At 38.1% G+C, this 26,042-nt stretch overlaps 1 protein-coding gene across 1 annotated transcript in view; it reads right to left on the reverse strand.

Annotated features, from left to right (window-relative positions):
* LOC306861254 (neuron navigator 3-like) overlaps window positions 1-26,042 on the reverse strand; it is a 155,303-nt gene that overhangs the window by 38,984 nt on the left and 90,277 nt on the right. The window contains exons 10-12 of the mRNA XM_079403433.1: window positions 19,321-19,429; window positions 10,399-10,767; window positions 8,294-8,425 (exon numbers count right to left, since the gene is read on the reverse strand). Of these exons, the coding sequence (XP_079259559.1) occupies window positions 8,294-8,425; window positions 10,399-10,767; window positions 19,321-19,429 (610 nt within the window). The remainder of the gene's footprint in view (window positions 1-8,293; window positions 8,426-10,398; window positions 10,768-19,320; window positions 19,430-26,042) is intronic.

Here is a 26,042-nt window from a genome sequence, read left to right on the forward strand (position 1 = left end):
TTTCTATTAACAAACTAATTTTGTCAAAGGGGTGCTAGGGGGCCCACACTAAATTTCAGGGATTTTTTTTAAAGTTGCTCTGAAATTGAATTTTTTTTTAATTTATAATATTGTGAATTAATAATATATTCAAGAAAACAAATAATTCAAATAATTGCTTTTGACTTTAGTGCAATGACAACAAACATTTACTACTTTACTACACAGTAAAAAATTAGTCTCAAAATATAAAGCTGACTTTATACTGTAGAAAGTGAGTCTTCATATTTAGTGATAGTGATAGTGAAGTGACATACGGCCAAGTATGGTGACCCATACTCGGAATTCGTGCTCTGCATTTAACCCATCCATAGTGCACACACACAGCAGTGAACACACACACACCGTGAACACACACCCGGAGCAGTGGGCATTCATTTATGCTGCGGCGCCCGGGGAGCAGTTGGGGGTTCGGTGCCTTGCTCAAGGGCACCTCAGTCGTGGTATTGAGGGTGGAGAGAGCGCTGGACATTCACTCCCCCCACCTACAATCCCTGCCGGCCCGAGACTCGAACCCGCGACCTTTGGATTACGAGTCCGACTCTCTAACCATTAGGCCATGACTTCCCCCATTTAGAGGTCTTCGGCACTGAAACGTTTAAAAACCCACTGCATAATGTAGTAATGTAGGCTGTATTTTTCTGTCTGGGCACTAATGAAACCTCTTGTTTATGCGGACAGTGTTTCTGTTTACATCCCCAGGGCAATGATCAATCCAAACCTTCTATTACTTATGGACTTTGAGCAGTGTTTGTCACTAGCAGAGTATCCTATTAAATCTATTATCTAAAGAGATGCGCACCGTCTGCATGAAGAATTGAGTATGAATCTCAAAAAACCCAGACAGTGCAAGCAGAGAAAGAATGGCTTGATTTTTGTATCATTCATTCTAGAAAAATATGCCGATCGTTATGACATACATAAAGCAATAATGGCTCAGTGATGGTCCTGTATTGATCAGGACCAGCACATCAGAAGCCTTTAATGGTGGTAAAAATGGCCGTATCAGAGCTAGCATATCTGATACATTTGATTTGCAATGCAGCATCTGAAGTCAACTGGACTGCAACTTGACTCAAAGTTAATGACACAATACACTAATAAGAGCAATTTGGATTTGCAATCTTAGAATGCAACATCATTTCGCTGGCTACTAATTGAAAAAAAGACTACAAATGCTGTCTAGGTAATCAAATAATGTGTTTAAATATTGGATTAAAGAAAATTGGAACGAAAGACACAAAGGACAAAAGGGAATAGTGAAATACTAAGACAGCGCTTTTAAGGGTTTATCCCAGGTGAACATACAATAATTACTCTGCTCTTCTGTAAATGCTTGAAGCTGAAGTTCAAGACTTAAAAATGCTGATCAACAAAATAAGTGCCTGAGTAGCTCTCTCTATTTAGTTACTACTTAATATCCCTGGGGGACTTAGAAGAGATTTACATTGACATACCGACAAAGTTTGTATACTGAAAATTAGGCTGAATTATGTAGAAAAGTCTCAAGAGAAGAGAAAATGTTATTAACATGAAACTGTTACTATTGAAGAAAGAAATCACGTGGGTTGACCTTGAACTGTCTAGAGTCAGGTTCTGGTTGATTTGGTGGACTTTGATGGATGGTCTTGAATGCAAAGGGAACGAAACACAAACCAGGAGGATGGCAGGGGGTCTCAGTATCGGGAGTCATGGGAAACATGGTCGGATATTGCAATGTGTTACTAGAGACTTCAAATACAAAGAAAACAAAAACCTCAAGCACAAGCACCTATCAACTTTTTTAGCAATTTCAATGCACTTTATCTAGATTATGTATTGTTTTTAAATAAATTGCAAAAAAAGTGTATTTTAAGGTGAAAATATTGTATATATATACAATATTTTTGTATGGTATATATATATAATCATTTTCAGTTTAGAATAATAATTCATCCTGTCAGACTTGTGTATAAAAACAATCAGTCACAAAACCACATTTGTCTAATACGAATCTTTGTCAATGACTGTAAAATCACATCACTACAAAATCCTCCTGCTGTTTACCACAGAATAACAAAACCACAGATCATTTTTACATCAGTCCTTCAAACACACACACAAACCCTCATATCTTCGTTCGCTCTCACTCCCTGCTCACAAATAAACACAAACCAATCCCCAAAGTTTTCCTTTCAAGTACAAAAATGCCGAGCAAGCTGTCATAAGCAGCCAGCCTCTTTCTCGGAGTCTGAAAGCGAAGGGTTTTACTTATTCATGTCCAAACGCTGTCTTACGGGTCCAGCTTTCTCAACCTCAGAGCTGCCGCTAGCCATGCCTCATTTATGTTGCATGATGAGAGTATTTATAGCTAAAGTCTTTTAGCCACCATTGGATTAATCTCATGGTAACTGTTTTCCAGACATTATCACAATGATGCATATAAAACTTTTTTCAGACAGACACTCAAATGACCCGTTTCATGCAAGTCAACATTGTCTTTTGTCTTTTTGATGAATATATTACAGGATTACTAAAAGCAACACTGTGAGATTATGGTGAGATTTACTAGCAGCAGCCCACTTTTGCACATTAGGCCGGATTTCTACGAGGCAAAATGATTGCCACTATGTGATGTTTTATTAACAAATTTCGGGAGGAGCACGCGCAGATAATTAACACGGCCAATTCATCATCAGCAATCACACCACCTATCCAATCAGCACGAGAGAGAATCCCTATAAATAACCAAGCAGTCTTACTGTCATTATCTCTCGTCTTCCGACATCCCTCCACCACCCCGACTCCTCACCACAGTCGGTTCCTACCCCAGCACTTTGGGTCCGGGCTAAATGCCGAGCTCGTACCCTCTCCCCGGTCGAGGGGAGTACCCCGGGCTCGGGAATGATTACCGAGCTCGGAGCCCTCCCCCTGGACAGCACGCCAAATACGCATAAACTTGCTCCGTTATTATTATATGTAAGTGTGAACTCGTGAAACGGGAGATGTGTTGCTGTTGGCCCGGGCTGCATCGCTGCTTATTCAGCAGTCAGAGTTTTAAAAGGGCAACAGCAGATTGAAATAATCTCATTTTCCCCAGCCTGAGGGTTTCAAACTGAGCTACATGCCACAGCAGGAGAAAGAAGGAGTAAGCTTTGTTTAAATGCCCAAATCTCAGCAGTCACACTCTTTGAGGTACTACACACAGATGGCCGCTCAAAGCATATGACAGCCACAATTACACTACTACACATTGCCAATATGCAAACACACTACTGACTGGCTCTTTTATTCAAACGGATGAAAGTTAGCGAGCCTCCAGCATGTTGAGCAATGATATGAATTGCTAACATCAGCTGCATATGTCAACACTTCAGCCTTTGCTTGGATGCTCATATAAGCAATGCTACTTCGAGTCTGGCTCGCAACACTTCTTGTTTCTTTCGCACTGCTGCCTGTCCTTTCTTTAGGGTCAATCAAAATGGGCTAAAATATTTTTCTTTAAAGTTGGCAAGATCGCAAAATAAGAACAAAAGTTCACATTTGGTGAAAACTCTTCTTTTGATATCATAAACTTTAAAACTGTCTAATATCAATAAGATTTATATAATAATTATATAATTAAAGTGCCCCTATTATGTGCCCTATTAAACACTTTCATTGCCTTTTAATATGCATTTATTTTTAGCTTATTTGCTCAACGACTCCCAAACGATTCATTTTTCCAAACCCCCTAATTTTCAAAAGTCCATAATAGGGGCACTTTAAAATATAAAATATCATGCAATATAACAATATTATATATAATATAACAGTGTTCTATTCTATTCTACGATATAATAGAAATATAACATAACTTAGGTGTCCATTTAAATTCCTAACCCTTAAACTTTCGAAAAAAAACACTGTACAATATCAAGTATATTCAACATTTTTTAATTCAAAACTTTATATAATATATAATATAATATATCAGTAGGAGTCTGCTCAAATCCCTAACCCAGGGGTCTCCAACACGTCGCTCGCTCGCAGCCTGATTGGAGGTAGCTCGCCAAGACATATTGACATATCGACCGTGAGGTTATTTCTAGAGATGGGGAGTCGACTCCAAAAGAGTCGATTCCTCGACTCTCACTAGCCCTAGTGTCGGAATCGACTCCAGGTCAGGAATCGACTCCCAGTGTCGAGTGTTTTTTTCAAGTTCAACACCGCAACAGTTCATTATAACGAAAAGATTATAATGAACGTAAAGATACAGAAATTAAAACAAAAAGATAAAGAAATGAGAAGAAAAAATAAGTAATGCCAGGAAAACAAAGAACAATAATGTACAGATAGTTTTTTTCTGTTGGGTCTGTTTTGCGGCTCAATCAATCATGATGTGGTTCAATACAGTCAATTGGTTGTGATTGGCACAAAACTCTGCAGTAGGTTTTACGAACCAATCATGTACCAGTCCTCAGGATGAGAGTGGGACATGCCCATAATTGGCAAGTGGTGGTTGATTGAGTGATACTGTTGAGTGATGACTGTTTTTGAATCCAGTAACGTTAACTTATAATGGCAACCCCGACCTCAACCGTGTGGAAATATTTCAACCAGACCGAATATAATATAACTAATATTTTTCAATGTTAAACAAAAAAAGTTAAAAAATAAAGTTAAACATGCTTAAGTTAAAGTTCATAGCTTCACTACATTAAAATTATATAAAATAATATACAAAATAAATAGATAAATACACTGTCTAAAACAAGTCTGCTTTTACAAGTTTAATGATTAATACTAACATATTGCACACTTAAATATGATTTGAAGAAGCTGCGATGTGAAAAGGAGGGGGATTTATAAGGTTTAGTTGATTAAACATTTTAGTATAGGAAACATTTGTATCCTCGCTCTTGACTCCTCAGGAAGCCTCCTCGTTCCTCGCCCTCCTCCCGGTGGAATTAAAGAATTTAGATGTCCTACATGAGAGCGGAGCTCGATCGCTTTCAGGGTCGTAGGACATACGAGCGAGAAGTGAGGAAACGAGGAAGCATAATGAGACGCACCTTTTGAATCCTGACCCTATTTTAATTCAAAGTAAATGGAGTCGAGGAGTCGATTCCACCGACTCCAAAATTAGGAGTCGGGAGTCGGAGTCGACTCCAAAAAAACCGGAACCGAACACCCCTAGTTATTTCAATGATCGTGTAGTTTTGTTTACAGAGGTTACCGTGGAAACAGCTCTGTTCTGCAGCTCATAAGCGCCACCTGCTGTCGAACTGTGGATTTACAAATTCATTCAGTCTGTCTGCCGTATTTTTGTTCAGACTAATGCGAAAATTAGACCAAATTTTTGTTGTAAATCGTAACTGGTCAATGGAAAATAGCATACCTTGTTATCAGAAGGGTTGAGATCTTTAGAATGCACATTAGCTTATGTAGAACTGTTTATGGAGCAGATAAAATTTAATTTATCATTCTGACTCATCCTTTTATTAAAAAAAAGATTTAAAGGCTGATATGTTATAATTTTATTTTTAAAAATGGTCCAAACTTTATTTGAACATGTAGTACATGTCAGTACATAACATGTTATGAATATGTTTTTGTTTAAAATCTGGTCATGATTTTTTAAAATGTTTTATTTCACTGTTTATGCAAATAAAAAATGCATAGTGCTGCTAATTTTATTTGTTGGCTTTTGTCATAAATTATTTCAGTGTCTACCAGTACTTTTTTAATATTTCCAGCTCATTTTAACAATGCCGTGCATAACAGTTTGGATTGATATATTATTTAAGAGATTTAATACTGTATAACATTGGTAGCTCTCAGCCGCTTTCATTTTTAAAAAGTAGCTCCCGAATGAAATAAGGTTGGAGACCCCTGCCCTAACCCATAATCCTTAGCAGCACCACTTATATTAAAAACAGCATATTATCACATAGCTTAGTCTTGTTTTTATTAATTTGCAATATTATTCAGATTTCTGCAGCAGGAACCAAAGTGATGGCTTTTGCTGCAGATTATCAGTGCATTGCAGAGAAGAGTCAGATTCGGACTTGGAACGACATTAAGCAGCGACTGTAATGAGTCCCTCTGGAATCGTATGCTCTCTCCACCCTATAACATCACATCGCACAGAGAACAAGTGCACAGGGATCATGTTTATCTTGCCAATTAGAGCCAGTAATTGGTCAGGGAGTCAGGGGTCGGTGAAATACTAACCATAAAACACACAGGTACTGACTACTAAACATTCAGTAATCATTCACAGCAGAAAAATAAATGAGCTGCTACTCAAATAAAATGCTAATAAAGTGAAAGCTATCAGGATTGGAGAGAAAGCGAGAGAGAAATTTCCCAGTGCCAATCTAAAGTCGCAGGGGCTGTGAGCTGACAGTTTTCCTCAGTCACATCCCCTCTGGACAGGTAGGGTTCTTTAGTCTGGGGAGCGAGGTTCAGTCTGGGGACCTTCAGCACAGCTGATCCTCATCCACGGAATGACTGACTGTTACTGGAGGCAAGACCAAAATACGATGCCTCGCTGAGGCTCGAGACAGTTTACTGGATTTTAGGCTGTGAAAAACATTTGACACCGGTGGGGAATGGAAACAGCTTGAATGCCAAGAATTCCAAGTGAAGCAGCAGGTAGAGGTGCATCTCAAAAAATTAGAATATCGTGAAAAACTGCATTTTTTTGTAACTTATTTCAAAAAGTGAGACCTGAACCCCATATGGAATCTATGGTATATTTTCACGAGAAAGATGAGAAACAGTCGATCCAACAATCCAGACGAGCTGAAGGCTCAACAGTGCCTCAGCAGTGCCACAGGCTGATCGCTTCCATGCCACACCTCACTGATGCTGGAGTTTGTGCTAAAGGAGCCCTGACCAAGTATTGAGTGCATAAAGCAACATACTTTAAAGAACTTTAACTTTTCTGCTTTGCAAATCCTTTTTTTGATTAATCTTAGGAAATATTCCAATATTTTGAGATACTGGATTTTGACTTTCATGATCTGTAAGCTCTAATCATAAATAATAACACAAACATAAATAATACTAAAACTGAAATAAAAGGAATAAAAATAGATATAAATGTTTACAGACATAAAAAAATGACCAAAAAGGACAAAAATACAACAAAATTACAAAAACTTTAACAAAAATATAAATATAAAAACTGTTTCAAAATATTACAATAGTATCTCAATTATACTAAATTAACATTGGTTATGATTATTATTTTAAAACATTTTACAATTAGCAATCATACTGCTTATAGCTAGAATGAATGAATTAACAAATACATAAAATATCCCTTGCTTGACTACTAGGAAAAACATATTGTTTAACACACTTATATTTAATTTGGTTCTCAGAATTCCATCTGATTGTATATGCAAGACCGTAAACGTCTTGTAAACACTGTTGTTTGGTCACTAATGGATGTTGGCCAAAAGGCTGCTTGATATATAATCAACCAATTCTTGGTACAAATAAGCTCTTAAGTGGACCAGACATTATGCTGACTGCACCAGCTATGTGAAACTAACCAACAGGTAAAAATATGCTTTGCATTTTAGCCTCATAAAACAAAGATTTGTTTATATACAGATACTAAAAAGATGTTTTCATCTCCTAGTTTGACAGCAGACAAGATGCTGGTTAGGATGTGACTGACAGGCCGCTATGATACTGTCTGGACCTCATCAGTTACAGTCACTCCCAGTCATTAATCTCTGCTCTCCAACAGCACAGACAAAGACAGGAAGCAGCTCATTGATCACAGAAAGGTGATATCAGGTCCATCAAACACTGAATATCATTCATCACCTGATCTGAACTCTGTTAAAGTCTTCAACGAGTTAGACATCACAAAATGGTGTTACATTCATGTAAATCACTCGGATTAGAGTTTCTGCTAAAAAATTTATGAGTCCTATTATCAAATGACACAGTGAAGGAGACCAGCAATTTAATGAACTCCAGTTTCGAACATTTTGCCAATATCCCAGTTACGGAAAGTGTCACACATTCATTTAAATCTTGTCAGAACTTCTTACTTTCTTAAATGAGCTTTCCTCTCAACCCGTCAGCACTTGGATGTTTCATAGCCTGTCAGAGACCTAAAAGTCTACTGCTTAAAGACACAGAACTGCTAGTGTTGTGAAAGTACACATTTAAATATAGCAGGAATTGGGCACAAACACTTACTGTAATCAATAATGAAGTAAATGTATTGGTGAACTCTATTTGTTTGATTCTTGACAGGAGGTCTTACCTGTCCTCCCCTTGCATCTCTTTGACCCCTTTCTGAACGACCTCTCGAGCAGGTGGCATCTCAGGTGGGCGTCCAACATTTCGAGAGTAGAGGTCGACATTCCGAGAGTAAAGACCTCCGTCTGTGTGGTACCTTATGATTAAACATCAAAATAATAGTGAACTATTATCTGAGAGCATTTGTCATGGGTTTAAATAAAGTGAGCTTATATATAGGCTATATTGTTTAGGAAAATAAATAAATGTTCATCATTTACTCAAATTTTGTTTCCAGATTTGACAGTGTTTGTCAGTATTGGGCAAATGCTATTGGTTCTTGCATGTCTTGTAAGTTTAAGCAGAAGCAAAAATTATATTAAGAGCTATGACAGAAATATTCAGTGAATGATGACTTCAATTTTAGCACGTTTCTCACACTAATTAGTTTGATTTAAAAGACAAAAAACTGCAGTGCATGAGCTTTATGAACTATGTACGGACACACGTGGTCAGAGTTGTTGGTACCCTTGGCAAATATGATCAAAGAAGCCTTTGGAAATAAATCTACATTGTTAATCCTTTTGATATATTATTTAAAGAAATTCACAAAAATCTTTCATTGGAGAATAAGAATTTAAAATGGGGGAAATATCATTATGAAATAAATGTTTTTCTCTAATACACATTGGACACAATTAACGGTAACATTTTATTCACTATTTTTTGAAACCCCCATTTGCCAAAATAGAATAGGAGTTTTCTCCTATAATGCCTGATGAGGTTAGAGAACACCTGACAAGAGATCAGAGACCATTCCTTCTAAACAAGATATCCAGGACCTCCAGCAGAAATATAGGCCCACAATATTAAAAATGCAGCAGTATATTTCATTGTACACATGGGGTACTTTTTATCCCTGTGTTCACCAAACCCATCTTGAGTGTTTGCTGCTAAAAAGATACATTTTTAGTTACATCTGACCATAGAAGCGAGTCCCATTTGAAGTTTCAGTTGTGTCTGACAACTGAATATGCTGGAGATTGTTTTTTGGTGAAAGCATTTTCTTTCTTGATTTTTTTCTTGCAGCCCTCCCAAATAACATGTGGTGATGTAGGTGCTGTTTGATCATTTGTTTTAAAGTTGTCTGACCCCGAAACTCCGAAACCTTTTTCTGCAATTCTCCAGCTGTGATCCTTGAAGAGTCTTTGGCCACTCAAACTCTCCTTCTCACCGAAGCTCAATTATCTTTTGCTGCACATCAGAAATATATTATTTGGTTTTTCTCATTGTGATGGATGATTAAGGGAATTTGGGCTTTGTTTTCCCTCCTATTTATATTTCTGTGAAACATGAAGCCATGGCTGCATAATTTCATGTTCATAATCACGCTGGTGTGCTCAAAATTGTGAATATGAATATGGGAATATATTTCAGAAATATTTTACTCATAAGAATTTCAAGGGATACTTTGAGAAAAAAACAAATGAGCATCATTTTAATTTACAGTGTGTTAATGCTCTTAGGTGTGAGTCAGTGAGTTATAAACACGTCACAGATGAGAGAGCACCAAAAACATTAATGTTCTGATAATTAGCATCATGCTTCAGCTAATTGCTGTTTTAGGCTGGTGTACTGCCTGCAGCTTTGACTGCAGGAGCTTTATTGTGTTTAGTATTCCCAAATCCATCACTTTCATGCAAGTTTCTTCAGGTTCAAGAATCAATACTTCAGTTCCCGTGTGAGTCAGTCTTTTATAGACTTCATTTGTAGTGTTATTTTTCTTTCTCCGTCTATTCATCAGCATAGAGACAGCAAGGGCAGAAGCAATAGTGCATCACACAGTGATGTATACATGACCCTGAGCTATTCCTTCAAACAGAGACATATGATGGTGTTTCTCACCCACATAAGGATATTGGGAGACAGCTGTATCTGCTTCTCTGCTCTGATGGAATGCATGTAAATGTTATAAATTGATCATAATTTTTTCAAAGAGCCTTCCCTTTGTGAACACTACATACACCAACAGAAAAAGTGATTGATAGTTCGACTGACCTGATTAAACTATAAGAATCTCAGTAAAGTAAAAAAGTAAAAAAGGGCCCTTTTTGTTTCATAGTTTCTTACCCACTGATATCATCTGCGTGTACATTCTTGGCGAGTATGTCACCATCACTCCCGTATCCGGTCACATCAACCTCTGGCCCCGCCTCCGAAATCCCACCCTTCTCTCCCGGCTCTGACCCTCGAACCCCTGAGGCGGCCGCTCTCCTCAGGGGGGCAGTGTATAACAACCTCGAGGGGTCACCATAGCGAGCAGTGGTACTGGCACTGGATCTGGGGGGAGCGTAGCTAGGAGCGTCGCCGGCCTGAAGACGGGGACTCGGCGCTTGGCCGAGACGCCAAGACTTTGGGGAGGAGCGGCTTGAGAGGGCGGGGAGGCCACGACCGTTCACTTCTGTAGTTACAGTGGTGTCGAATGTTGTCTCAAGGGTACTACAAAAAAAAAAAATAGAGGAAGAGAAGGAGATTAGAGGAGAGAATTTTGGGGATGCAGGAATTTGGGTAATTAGATCAATATCCTGCTTCCGAAAGAAGCTGACTTGCCATTTAAAGACATAAATATCCAGCACCTGTGCCAAGGTGAGGAGTTTGCTTGACAGTTTGAGGACCAATCTGTACCCTGCAATGCAGCAGTGTTTCTAAAGTAAAGTTTAGAGTTAAAAATATCCACCAAGTGTATTGAATATTTGCACTGACTCAGACTTATATGTTGAATATACAAATATGATTAACAATTGAGCTGATTTTCTACAAAACAATTGTGCCACCACTGTTCCAAAGTTTGGGGACGGTAAGATTTTTAAAAAATGTTTTTGAAAGAAGTCTCTTATGTTCTTCCAAGTTGCATTTATTTGAGCAAAAATAAAGTAAAACACTAATATTGTGAACTATTATTAAGATTTAAAATAACTGTTTTCTATTTTAATATATATTAAAATATATTGTGATGGCCAAGCTGAATTTTCAGCATCATTACTCAAGTCCTCAGTGTCACATGATCCTTCAGAAATCATTCTAATATGCTGATTTAGTGCTCAAGTAACATTTCTTGTTATTATCAGTTTTGAAAACAGTTGTGCTGCTTAATATTTTTGTAGATACTGTTACCATTTTTTCAGGATTCTTTGATAAATAGAAAGTTCCAAAGAACCATATTATTTCTCAAATTTTCTCAGTTTTAAATGGTAGTACATACCTGTAGGAGAGTGAGTGCCATTGACATGACTAGGAATGCTAACCGATACACAATGGGCCAGATTTAATAAACAGCAAATTAGCATTAGAGCACAATTCCATAAAAGCGCCGATGGAAGGGGATAATTCTGCAGGTGATTTACTAACAATGCGCACATTAAAGAAAACAGATGCAGACATTTAATTTCCATAATGACCAGAGCAATCTACCAAGTGCAGCACAAATTAGCGCCTGCTTTAAGACATGCTTTTTTGGGGGGTTAAATAATGGCGTAAATACCAGTAATTTGACGAGCGCAAACGTTAGTATATTGCATTGCGTGATTAATTTTAATACTCTCCACCCATATATTTTGCGTCTGAAAGGAAAACTCCTACAAATGCATATTCAATAAGATCAGGTGCAAAAATAACTGTCCATGCCTTTTCAGCGCTAATTTTTCACTGCGTGTCTTTAGTAAATCCTGACAGTACTATTTTAATGCCAAAGGATGGTTTGCATTGGCACAAGCTGGTAGTAAATCGGGCCCAATATATGGTATGTTTTCAAACATGAATACATCACTAGATAATGCTAAGCTGATAACATCGGTACAAGATGCCCCTGAGAAATGTAATGCAGCTATTTAAATTAGTTAACATGAAATTTGGCAGTCCAAAAATAAAATAAAATAAAATGTCGGCACCAATAACCTCGTGGGCAGCGTGCCGACAAATAGCACTGCTGCACAACAGGCGTCCTGAGTTCGAGTTTCTTTCCCGATCCTGCCCCCCCTCTTTCTCTCCCACTTCGTCTAAATACTATCCTATCACAATAAAAAAGCCAAAAATGCTCCAAAAATTTAAATAAAAATAAAATAAAACTATTAAAAAATTATATAAAAAAATTATAAACTTTTTACATACAGTAGTGATACATACAGTAACTTTAGTGTCTTTATAAGATCCTGCCCACATCAGATCCTTGATATGTCTATATTAGACTGAGTCTCTCTCCACAGCAGGTCTTCTATCTGTAGGTTGTGAGTGTTCAGCGTGGTGTGAAGGACCCAGATGAAGTAGAAAGATTGCCAATGTGGCTGTGTTTGATTGCTGCTCTCCATAAAATGGAAGCTATTCCCATCGTGTGATGTCTAATCCACTTCAACTAGCAGCAGCCCATCAACAAGCATGTTAACATGGGCACAACTTCAGTTTGACCTCCAAACCTCTGTTAAGTGCTCCGTCCATGTCTCTGATTGCGTGACTATCAATGTGTGAACTGATGTGTGCATAGGCATCTCCACACATCACAAGCTTGTTGATGCGGGAACGTGTGAGAAAACAGCATATGGACAGATGCTCAAATGCAGATGCCCGTCTTGACACACCCATCCTGCAACAGCTCTCTCTAGTGGTGAGACAATCACATTACTGGGATATTTTCGAGGTAAATTTTGAGGTGTGGATTAATCTTAGAATGAACATAAATATTCAGCATTATTCATGAATATAAAATAGTCTGTTTAAACAATCTCTACAAGCAACACATACACAATAATATGACAGTCAGTTACTTGCATGAGGGGACCACAGCAGGGAGTCACAAATGAGTGTCACTTAACAAATAAGTCATCAGCACAAGGCGATGTTGTCATGACTACAACGCTGGTATATTAATATCCTCACCATCAAAGTTAATTCAGAATGAACCTCATTAGTGGTTAGCTAGCATGTAAGCTGGTTAACAAGGTCCTATTAAAGAGATACACTTTAAATACTGTGAATTTTATACAGTAGTTGAATTTTATTGAACAATACAAAGCTCTCATTTACAGAAACAGCTTTCATGCTTATTGCTATTCTGCTGTGCTTAGTATATCTGAAAGAGTGGCCGCCAGCGCTAAGTGTGGCTATCAAAGCATTCTTATGAAATACACCAGAGACTTGTGACTCAGCAGCAATGGAGGATGGATAACAAACCAGTGATGGTCACACACAAGGCTGACCAGTGTTTATGTTTAGATAGGACATTTGAGCAGTAATATTGAATGTTGCAGTCTGAACACAACACAGTTGGTTCATGTACTTGAAGTTGATGTATGTGGACAAGACAAATAAAAATGAGAAGCATGCATATACAAATATACAAGCAAAAAACAGAAGGGGGCTTTGACTGGGTACACTGTAAAAATAATTTTTCAAAGTTGTGAATAAAGATTACGGAAGTATGTTTTAAGAAAATACCAAACCATTAAAGTATTTAAAAATGTAATGTTTAATTTAATGTGTTACTTATTGTTTGTTTGTAGCTATTTGTGAAATTTTACTAGCAATTCTTTAAAGTAAGAAGTGATGTAAGAAGTGACAATTGTTTTAAAGTAAATCCTATTAATTTTTCTTTTCAGTAGGCAGAAATGGATTAGATGGATTCATGCAGGAAGGCAAGGATAACTTGTGTTTTTCAATTTATAATTCTTAATTATTGAATTCTTTAATTATTGTGATACAGAAACATTTTACAATAAGGTTCAGTTTATCAACATTATGCATTCAATTTCATAAACTAACATTTTTTTTACACAATTTATTAATCTAGGCCAAAATGTATATATATATATATATATATATATATATATATATATATATATATATATATATATATAATTGTTCGTTCAATACATCAACGATTGTTCATTTATAAAAGTGTTGTTACTGTTAGCCAAAATTAAAAATCTGTATTAAAGCTGTTAATCATTTTATTAAAGCTATGAAATCATTTCAGTAACTAAAATTAAAATGGAGTATAATAATATAAATATTAGATGAAATAAAAAAAATCTGAAATGTTGCATTGGAAATCAACTAAAATAAATTTAAAATAAACGTTAAATAAATACAAAAACTAAAACAAAAAATAAAGCTGATAGAAATATTATAAATGATAAAAACTAATAAAAGCACATTAAATCACTAAAATTAAAGTTGAAATAAAAACTGAAAATATTAAAATAAATGCTAATTAAAAATATTAATAAAAACCATAAATGAACAAAATTGATTCAATTCAACTTTTAAACAGCATTTTTAAACGTCAATCTGTGGGAATTTTATTTTGATGCAAAAATTTTGTCAGGTTTGAAGCCATCTGGTCACCCAGCATTTCAGTGGCTGCAGAACTGTGTAATGTGAGCATCCCTGCAGTATGGTATTATGTACTACTCCCAATAGTGTTGAACAAAAAACCCAGACCAACTAAGAGACAATGACTTTCCTTTACGTCTACAAATCAAAGTCAACAAGAAGTGTATGAACTGGGGTTTATGGCTTGCTAAGAACATAAATCATGTATCTGGAGTTAGTTAACGTCACTGGATGCAGCAGATTTGGGCATGCTGCTCTGTCTAATCTATTGATTTGCCGAATCCCCCTCTGGCCCAGTCACCAGTTTATCTCTCTCTAATGTCACTCCTCATGACAGCTGACAGTTCCACTATATATGTTCCTGATGTCTCATCTTCTCGACAACCCCCGTCTCTTAGCAACATGCTAGTGCTTTTGGGAAAGGGTAAGACTGCAGCATTTTTCTGAATCTGCCATCCTCCTCTGCTATCCCTTGAACGGTTGGCCAGAAATCAAATGGCCTAATGAAACAGGAACACAATTACAGAAGCCACCAGTGGGAAAAGAGCTAGAGCTTATTTCAACTTCCTATTAAATGAATGGGATCCTATTGGATCCTCTTAGATAGGGAGGTGCTGATCAGGTACATATTAATCAATCATCGCTTATGATGGTTTGGAATCTTGATTCACATGTACAGTACGTACAGTGAGACAAGAAACAAGCTCTAGATTGATAAATCTGCTAACATTTTGCAACATTTGTCATAAATGCTTGCCAATTAACCCAAGCAGTTCCAAAAACTTTTTTTTTTTTTTGGTCAAATCATTATGCATAAATATTTCAATGAAATTTGAGTAAACGGTGTAAAGTAAGTGTTTAGTTAATTTTAGAAATTTTATACACATTATTTGTCATTGAACTGCATTATGTATACAGTGTATATTTTTCTTTTAAATCTGGAAATATATATAAAATCATTTTTACAGTTAAGGGGTACAATAAAGATGAAATATTCTATTTCTAGTACACTACTGAAGATAATATATTTTGCAAAAAAAAAATGAATAACAACAAAATTAAAAACAATTAGTAATTACAACTAAATCAATTATAAAAAAATAACGATATTTAACTTAAGCTATTGTTAATTTTGTTCACGAAAAATATGATGAAACATGTTCATTCACAAACTTTTTTCCCATGACTAAAATGAGACAATAACGAGATGACAATAAGGTCATTAGATGATAACTGTGACTGTATCAACATGCAATATCGTTGACACTAAAAGACGAGACTAAAATGTATTTTAAAAAATAAAATAAAAACTTTACCAAAATCGTTTTTCATTTTCTTCAAATAAAAGGAGACAAAATATTATTGCAAACACCTCTACTACACAAGCTTTCATATGTGCGGTAGCCAGATATCAGGAGTTAAAATACCAAAATCAGAGCTTCTCTGTTAAAAAGAAACATTTTCTGCCTGGTGTTTAGCTTAATCTTTACAATCTGCCAACCATGCGCACACACTCCCTCTTCATTACGGTAGCGCCGACGATGATGTAAAAATCGTAATTTTTAACCATTACACAGCATGACGAAAGTTTTCATTGACTAAAACCACACGAAAATGCTCAGACATTTAGTCGACTAAAACTTGACTTAAAAACGGGACAAGGTTGACTAAATATAATAATAACTAAAATGCACATCTGACACAGGAATAAGACTAAATCTAATTTAAAAGACTAAGGGTGGGTTGCACCAACAAGGACTAAGTTTAAATCTAGATTAAATCAAGGTTCATCTAATAATTCTGTTGCACCAAACTTTAAATCTTGTTTAAAATAAGCAGGTTTACATATAAACCATATAAGTTTGATCCTGGATTTATTTTATGTTTAAAATAGATTAACTTTAAACTACAGGTGAGTAGGTTTAAATACAATAAAGTGCACCTGCAGTGTGGCTGAATGAACAAAGACAGAAACAGGGGGTGTGTTGTCAGGTCTCAGAGAGGTGTTTATTATAAATAAAAATTTAAATTATAGTGCACTGATCCTGCAGATTGTGAGGGTCATGGCAGCCTGTATTAAACTCACGTCTGCTATCGAGTCCGGGATATGAATCCGTAATTTATCTCGGTGCATCTCGGCGTGCGACAAAGAAAAGAAGACAGGATCGCAGCCGCGCCTCTCCTTTCTCACGCCCGCTCCACGCGTGTTGGACGGCGATCAAACGGACGGGATGCCGCTGTCACGAGCGGAGGTAGTCATTCCATGAATCATGCCAGTTATTTTCTCTTATCTCGGTTGTTTTGTCAAAAGCTATACTCCATTAATTGATACAATAAATATATATTTCCAAGATTATAAAATCCGTATGCACTGCCTCAAAGTTTTATTGCTTGCTTGATCAGCCGTTTGATCAACGGTCTCTCTGAGTAGCGTTTTATAAAGACGGCGGACCTTTTACATTTCCTTTATCGACAAAAGCAACTTATGTCAGAGACAGAGGATAAGGAATTTTACTGAGTAATTACATGACGAATCCATCATGGTGGAGAAAATTAATCATAGATGGAGGTTTTAATCGCAGGTTAGAATTCTAATCCCCGATTAGTTAATCTCAGTTTTAAATTAGGTGGTGCAACACAACTCAATTTAAAAATAAAACCCAGATCAACTATTCCTTGATTAGCTCTAAACTTTGCTTAATTTAATCCTTGTTGGTGCAACCCACCATAAGTGTCAGATTTACTATCAGCTTGCGCAAATGTAAACCCTCATTTGGTGTTAAAAATCTAAAGTCAGGATTTACTAAAGACTGCGTAGGAAATTAGTGCTGAAAAGGCATGGACACAGTTATGTTTGTGACTCACCTTATTGAATATGCATTTGTAGGAGTTTCCCTTTCGATCAGTACATTTATGGGAGGAGAGTATTTAAATTAATCATGCAATGCAATTCACTGGTATTTGTGTCGTTATTTAATGCCCCAAAAAAGCATGTCTTAAAGCAGGCGATAATTTGCGCTGCTCCTTGTAGATTGTGCTGTTCATTATGGAAATGAGATGTTGCATCTGTGTTATTTAATGTGCACCTTGCAGTAAATCACTTGCAGAATTTCCCCCTCCCATCAGTGCTTTTATGAAATTGCGCTCTAATGCTAATTTGCCCTGTTTATTAAATCTGGCCCTAAGACTAAGACAAAAATTTTAAAAAAGGCTGAGAAAATTAACACTAACCTAAGCTGCCTATATAGTAAGTACATAGTTTTTATGAGTCAACATTTGATTAATCCTCTTGAGATTCTTGACTTTAGGCCTAGAGGGATTTTTATTTTCTTCGAGACGCTGTCTTGACCTTGAAGAAGGATTTTTTTTCTATAACATCAGTCAATACGATATTTAAGCTCAGAGAATCTTCAAAACATGAACACAGGCTCAAATCAATAGAGCTTTGTGGCGTTCCCAACACAGCGGTGAATAGGTGTGCGCAGAAGCTTCTGAAAGAACACTTACACTCTATACTCTTTCAGAATATATACCATATGGTATTTTTGGAGATGAATGGTAGCCAATTTGAAAAGCTCCTGCGAGACTCCACCGTATGTATGATGGAATCCACATAGTGGGCCAATGTCTCAGGAAACCACTTCAACTTCCAAACAACCAAACAGTGTCACAAAGGTGAAAAATAGAGCTCTTCCGTACAATTAAAAAAGTCCTGGCTGGATCACTATCTTCTTTTCATCTGTCGTATGTTATAAAACTTATTGTAGTGAATTAATCTGTTTAGTTTGTCATAGTAAAGAATAGCTGTTCCTTATCTTCATTCATTTCAAGCACAGCCTGACAGCCATGCGTCAACAATATATATCTGACCATTATGAACTCCAGGGGTTGGAGTTTTTTGATTCATGGGCTCTTTACTGGTTAGCTTTACGGCGAGGGAGGGTGAGGAAGTGTCTAACACCTTTTTGGCTCCTTTGAGAAGCAATGTGATATAAAAAAAAACAAAAAGGCCAAGCATTGATTTCCAAAGAAGATACTGCCCATGAGGGAAAGAGAGAGAAAGAGGGCCAACACCATCTGTCATGTCAGAGCGCTGCCTCTGAACCACTTTCCCGTGAAATTACGTTCACATTGTGAGTGAGATAAAGAGAGAGGTGCTGAAATAGGCCGGACAAATGTGGTTACGCTTATGTATTTTCTGCAGTAATTGGGTGGTTGGGAATTTGGGTTTTAATAAACGATTAACTCGACAAAAATGAGAGCATTTTTCATTTCACAATGAGATTGGTGAGCGTCCTTGTTAGCAAAGATGTTGGCACAGCGTGGGTTTGCATTGTTTATGAGTGCCAAACTGAGCTCTGTCTTTAAAGAAATTAAATTGGCAAAAGAGACCCAATTTTTGGAAAGTGCAGCTGTCACTGTTTTGGAGCTAATGAACTTTCTTTTTATGATGTCTTACTCAACTGCTATATATATCTTTGTGGATAAGGCAATCCCAAAATACACTGCGACAACTTTTTGCAAAAAGCTTTACAAATAAGACCATGCTCGTTCATTAGCTTCACATCTACATTTTGCTGTCCATCAGCTAAATTAGAGCTAAACCAGCATTAACTAGCCTGGAAATCTGTTTTAGCACTATTTTTCCTCAACGAACCAAACACTCACCTGTGGCTAATCTGCGTCCCGCGTAAACTAGACATGGTTTCTTCAAGATTCTGTCTCAGGTCGGCAATGTTCTTCACCGTACGCATCCGTCTAGTTTCTGGATCCTCCCCTGGTGGATAGAAAGAAGAAAACATTGGTTACTGACCCTTTTACAGACGCCAAGTCGCTTGCTAGTAAATAGTATGGAAGGCAGAACGGACTCGGCATATGAACCAGTCGAACATGCTGCGGCCAGCGGTTAGTGAGCGGAGGCTGTCTGCTCTTGCATGTCAACTCAGATGCTGAAGTTACAGCTTGCTGTGCAGCTGATGGGATAAAAGGACAGATTTCACAGTCATCAATTTTCCGCGAAGCATGGAGTAATCCATGCGCTATGACATCACTTCTTAACCCCTAAGCCTGGCTCAAAGTTTGGCCTGGAGCACGATTTGCTTATAAAGCAGAAATATGTCAAATTTAAACAGACTTTAATACTTGTTTTCTGAACAAAAGTGGATTCATCTCAGTGATATAAATTATTTGGATCTGTTCGCCCATTAAAGATTAATTTAGTGAAACTTTTCTGCAGGTTACAGCATTATTGTTAGTGACTAATGAGTCATTGAGTCATTCACTCAACTGATTCGTTTAAAAATCTACATTGAGATACTAAGTAGACTCCAGAAATGCTGTTTAAATGTTGTTTCACCACAAATGACAACTACGTATATCTATCTTTTTTATCCATTCTCTATTACTTAATAAAATAAATACATATAACAAGTAAATTAATTAATAATACACTGCAAAAACACCCTTACAAAGCCAGAAAAAGACATCAAAGGCAAGAATCTTGAATATGATTTGTTCGATTGAAAGAGTTGTTCATGAACACAACACCACTAGAACACAGGCTCTGGATCTGCAGAGGTACAGTTAAGTGCTTCTTTTCCACTGCATTAAACCCATTGAACAAAGACACTCATAGAGACACTCATACAGGCTGATGATGGAAGTAGGAGGTCTAACAGCAGGTCTGCAGGGCTCCCGCATCCCATCAGAGGCCTGCTGATTTTTATCCAATCACAACTGGCCCTAATGCACACATCCTGACTGTAAAATACAATGCCAATTGCATATGATGTAAAACACTAATTAAATAACAGAAAAAATAGTATATGTGCACCGTGTGCACTGATCTTAAATGTGTTGCTTGTATGATTATGTTGCAGTGAAACGGTCATACAGTATGTGGGCATTTAAAATGAGCGTTACAGTACATCAAAACTGTTCATAATTACTTTCACAACACACATTAATTTTACAATTAATTTTAAATGTGTCCTTCCAATTTTTTAGAAGTCTTTAGCAAAAGTGAAAATTAATACATAAGAAATATAAAAGGTGATTCCCATGTGAACTATGATGAATCGCATTAAGATTTACACCCAGAACTATTTGCAACAGCACTTCTCACTTGTCAAACACCTCAAGGTCAAAGCTTATTTTTCTTTTGTGTAAGTAAACGCCACCACGTATTGCGTGTTAGCGCATCTGTGCTGCTGCTGAAAGAACTGGACACTCTCTTATACATAGATAAACTGTAAAATCAGTCTGTTTTTTGAAAGACAAACTGACAAAAAGAAGCAAAGTGAGCCTGACTCAAGCCATCTCAGTGGAAGATCTGTCTGAGAGGGTAGAAGATTGATGAAGAGCACAACCAAGTGCATGCGTGTCATGACTAACCACCAATCCTAGGCCAGAATTAAATATAAAAAGTTGGTCTTGAAGCTGTTTTATATTCCTTTCAGTAACATTTATTCATTATTAATTATTATCATCATCATTATTATAATCAAAATAGTTTTAAATAGCTAAACTTCATTTAAAAAAAAGCAAAGTTTATGGTCTAAAGCAGTGCAAGATGTCTGTTTTTATAGGTACAATACATAGAGCACTTTGTACAAAATTATATTCCTCACTGCAGATGATTTGATTTATTACAAAATATGACTGTAGTGGTGATGAAGTAAAGAGAATGGCTTTAGCCACGTAAGATCAGACTCTAAAATGACACTTTCAGCTATCCATCCCTTTTAAAGCACACTGCATCAACTATTAAAGCTAAAATGACAACCTAATGAAAAAAAACACACTCAACCTCACTAATTTAACTAGTTGACCATCCTGATCCCTACAGCACAGAAAGGCATGACCCTTGAGCACAAACAAGCACATATTGAGTCACTGTGAATGTATCAGGCTCTCTTTTACCCAGAAGGCTTTGTTTTATGGGATTGTAATGGACCATTCAGCCAAACTGTGTAAGGCAAATAAAGTAATTTCTCTCCCCTGCATCTCACATATAGAGCTACAGGGCCATTTCAAACCCACACACACATAGAAGGTGCATGGCTATTCTCACTGCATGTGAATGCTGGAAACAAACAAACCATACAAGAGCTTCTGACTCAGATATCTGATGATCAAGAGGGCTCTGGGTGGCATAATGTGCACTTGTTGCACTCTGGGTGAGCAGACACATTTCTGCAAGCACCACTTCAGCCTGTCAGCAGCAAAGGAGGGCGTGAGGACACACCGCTGGCTCTGTCTGATCAGATGGTAGCTGAGAGTTTGCACTGATTTAACCACATTGTGGCAGTGTGAAAGCTAACCTCAGAGTCTACAGTTTCAAACCGGAATCAAATGCATTGTGAGGTTTGTGTTTTGCTTAATTCAGAGCTGTGTTGTACTGTATCACTCATTTCAAATTGAGATGCAAATGTGTGACATAGCAGGTTTGTGCGAGAGAGCTTAGCCATTTACATATAGTGTTAAAGGTACAGTAGCAAAAATGAGCTTAATTTTCAGTGTTAGAGAGAGATGATTGTGTAAAAAAAAACAATGACTAATTTTGGTCCATCAAACCTTGACTAATATTAAAAGTTGACTTTAGAGAAAAAAATGTACAAATTTGCCTGCCATTAAGCTAGGATGTACTGGTTGGTTGAGAGGTTGTTGCTATACAGTTGCTAATGCATTATGAGTGGGTGTTAAGGTTTTCCGAGTGGTTGCTTTTTGTTATTCGCTAGTGATATTGGTGACTATGACTTTTTTTTTTGTCTTTTTGTCATCTGTAAGGCTAAAATCATTAGTCAGGTTGCGTTAATAGCACATTTTCCCTCAAAAAGCTGCATGATTCATCTCCATAGCAAATACTGTGAATAATGAGTTACATTCCAGAGTTTCTTAAGCATAGAGATTTGAACAACTTTATAGAGATTACTCAAAACTCAGAGTTTAGTTTAATTATTCACCCTCAAGTCTTTTAAAACTTGTATTTCTCTTTTCTAAGAATATTTTGAAGAATGCTAGAGTCCAAACAACATCAGACCCTACTGACTTTCACTGTTTTGCCTGAATTTGTTTCAAAACATCTTCATTTGTGTTTCACAGAAGAAGAAATGCACAAATGTTTGGACCGATGTGATTTTTTTGACCGAATGTTAATTTTTTGTTGGACTATTCATTTAAACTTTAGCAAAAGTTAAATTGACCAATAAAAAGAATATGAAAGAGCTTTTAAAGCATTGCCTTAGTCAACTCAAAAGCTGTGCAAAAGAAAGCTATTAAAGACTGAACTACAGGGAACTGAATAAGATGAGGTGTTGGGCTTGTGAACAAACAGCCCCGTGGTTGACGGTTAACACTAGATGGACTAGGAATAAAAGCATGGATCACAACGACGAAAGGGTAAATAGAGCTATTGATCAAAGCAGCAGACAGCATGGCAGCACTTCAATAGCCGGCAGGTGAATCTGGTTTCTAAATGTTCTCCTATAGCACAATCAGAGAACCATAATTCAACCAGACACCTCCCAGAACTGTTTCTAATGCAGTTACACACACACTCGACACAGAGTTAAAGGATAAAACTGACAATTACAACAGAAACAGCTTACAGTATGTTACTGATGAGTTTGAGTGACTCTCTATGCAGCATTGCACTTACGGCGTGTCTGTGGGTTCAAAACCTGTTCCAGGTCTCCCAACATAGTGAGTATAACCTCTTTATCCAACTGTGCCTTCTCCTCCCTGGCACTCTCAAGCTCCCAGTCTCCTCCAGTGCCCGCTGGACTTGCCCGGGGGTCCTCATCTGATTTATGACAGCTGCCCGCTTTCTCCACAATCTCGGGCCACTGGTGCTGATGTGCAGGAGCCATCCGACTGGATTTACGACCCCAGGGCACAGGAATAAGGGAGTGTTCGGATTGGGAAAGCACCTTGGTGAGGGACAGCGAGAGTGAGCGAGCTCGGGTGCTGCTGTCTGGATGTCTACGGGCGCTACCTCGGCCATGTTGGGGAGAGGGCGATGAAGACGATGTCCTGGAGGATGTCGAAGGTGGGCAAGGGGGTTCATCCAGCTCAAAGGCATAAACCCTCTGCTCCCCATCGCTAAGCAGCACGAGATTGCCGAGAGAACGTTGCTTGCGGAGGTTTAAGTTGTCCGGGAGAGGCTGCGGTGACTTGCGAGGCGGGCTACCGCCCTGGAACACGGAAAACTCGGCTCCTCGCTTCATATTTTCACACGTTCTTTACACTTTTTCTTCCTTATATTGAAGTTAGTTTCTCCTCTCATGATCTGCAAGCCTCAGGTGGCTGCTGGCACACACGCTTAGTCGCAAAGATGCCCCTTGCACCAGGGTTCTTCAAATATCATCCTGCCCACACGCACGCTCGCTTGCCGCAGCCAATAACCAGCTTCCAGGTGCATGCACTCAGAGCATACTCCTCCTTGTCTTCCTCCTCTCTTTCTATTCTCTCACTTCTTTCCTTCAATGCAGCACGGAGGCTCGTGGGAAGCAGATCTGCACCAGATTACGGTGAAATTGTGATACCCGTCCTTCACGGCATCTCCCCCTCTTCCTGTGTCTCTTTCAGCGAGCGAAGACTCTTCACACACTCTGTCTATTAATTACCGGCTGGAGCGAGCGCATGTGGTTCGCTCCAAGGGACAGCAGGAGAGACTGAGTGTGTGTGTGCACTCTCAGACGCAAACTCAGGGTCCGCCTGCTCCTTTTAACATGCTGTGAGCTGCTTCGTTCTCTTTATCCATCTCCCTCTTTCTTCTCTCGGTTTCTCTTTGCAGCAATGATGGCTGGTTTCCTGTTGCTGTTAGCTACCGATTTAGCACACACCTTTGCAGCAAAACATGTGAGTGTGTGTTGTGGGAATAACATAAGACAAAACTGTCTTGTAACACTGTGATCTCTCCTTAGATTTTCTTTATACTGCAGAATGCTGTTTAGATGATACATTTGTAAATGCTGCAGCACACATCTTAACTATCAGGAAAATATACAGTATATATGTACAGTATATACTGTATATTGTGGCGGGAGGAGCAAACAACAGACACAGTGGGCGTGGCGTCAGGCCTCGAAAAGGTTTTTATTAAACAAAAATATGAAAATAAAGTGTCCAAAGGGGGAAAAGTGTCCAAAATAAACAAGGGATCTGGTGTCCTCGTCGTGCTGCGGGGCTTGTGAAGGAGGGCAGTGTTCAAGAGGGAAGGGTCCAGGGAAGGGGCGGAGTCCGAGGGCCGCACGCGCTCCCCTCTCGGGTCCGGGAGCGAGTGGCGGCGGCTTCCTCAAGCGGCGACGTCCTACTCCTGGGCCCCCGGAGCTTCTGGGGGACTCGACGGCCCGGCATCCTGGCCCGTCGGCCGTCTAACGGGTGCGGCAGTCTTCCTACTCGACGCTCCCTTCCTGGACCCACGAGGACACCTGCGTGCATGCACGGGGAAGAGACCGGTCTCCCGAGGAGAGGCGCGCTCGGCATTTAAACGGCGGCGGTGATGAGGCTCTATTCACATCAGGTGCGCCTCATCACACACCGCCAGCCCTGGCTGTTTCAGCGCCCCTCCTCTCTCACACACCCACTCCCGTCGGGAGCCTGGTGAATTATTTTATATTATGCTAAAAAACAGGCACAGATATCTACATTATATTATATTATGTTATAGTTCATTCTTAATTTTTTCATGTTTTTTTTATTTTAGAATTTTTTTTTTTATCCACTGTCTCCCGACAAGCTATTAACAAATTGCTTGCCTAATAGTTCATAATTAACCGTTTTGTTTTTGTTTGTTTTTTTTCTCTGCACTGAACTAATAGTGTACAACACAAATTCCCCAAAAAAGATGACCCAAACCAGATTCCAGAGAATTCAGCAAGTACATGTCAAGTACATTTTTTTGCCATAAACGTCAGCAACACCACCAACCAATCAGCCAACCAACAGAACAGGTGCATGCAGAGATTTTGCTTTTGTACTTGCATCGAGTGTAGCATATTTTACAACCGGGCGGAACTCACAGTGCACTTCAACAGGAAGTGAGTTCTGAGGTTAACATCTATAAGTAGTAGATGTGAGGGTTTCCCTGACCGCATCACTGGCCAAACCACAGCATTTCAAACATGAACAGATGTAGAGAAAAGCCTGCAGACATGCTTCAAGATGAAAAATGTTCCAATTTCACAGGAAAGAAAGATTTTCTGTTTAAAATAAGGATCATCTCAGATCTTTCTTCTAAAATTAAAACACCAATTAAGGCAGCTGTTTGATTTGAAAAATCTGAGATTTTTTTTAAGACTCCATTTGATTTCCACTTAATCCCACCTCTGTCTATAACAGGTGAAACTATTAAGGTAATAAAGCAATATTTCAGTTGTAAATTTTAC

This window comes from Barbus barbus, assembly GCF_936440315.1.
Source record: "Barbus barbus genome assembly, chromosome: 42".
NCBI lineage: Eukaryota > Metazoa > Chordata > Actinopteri > Cypriniformes > Cyprinidae > Barbus > Barbus barbus.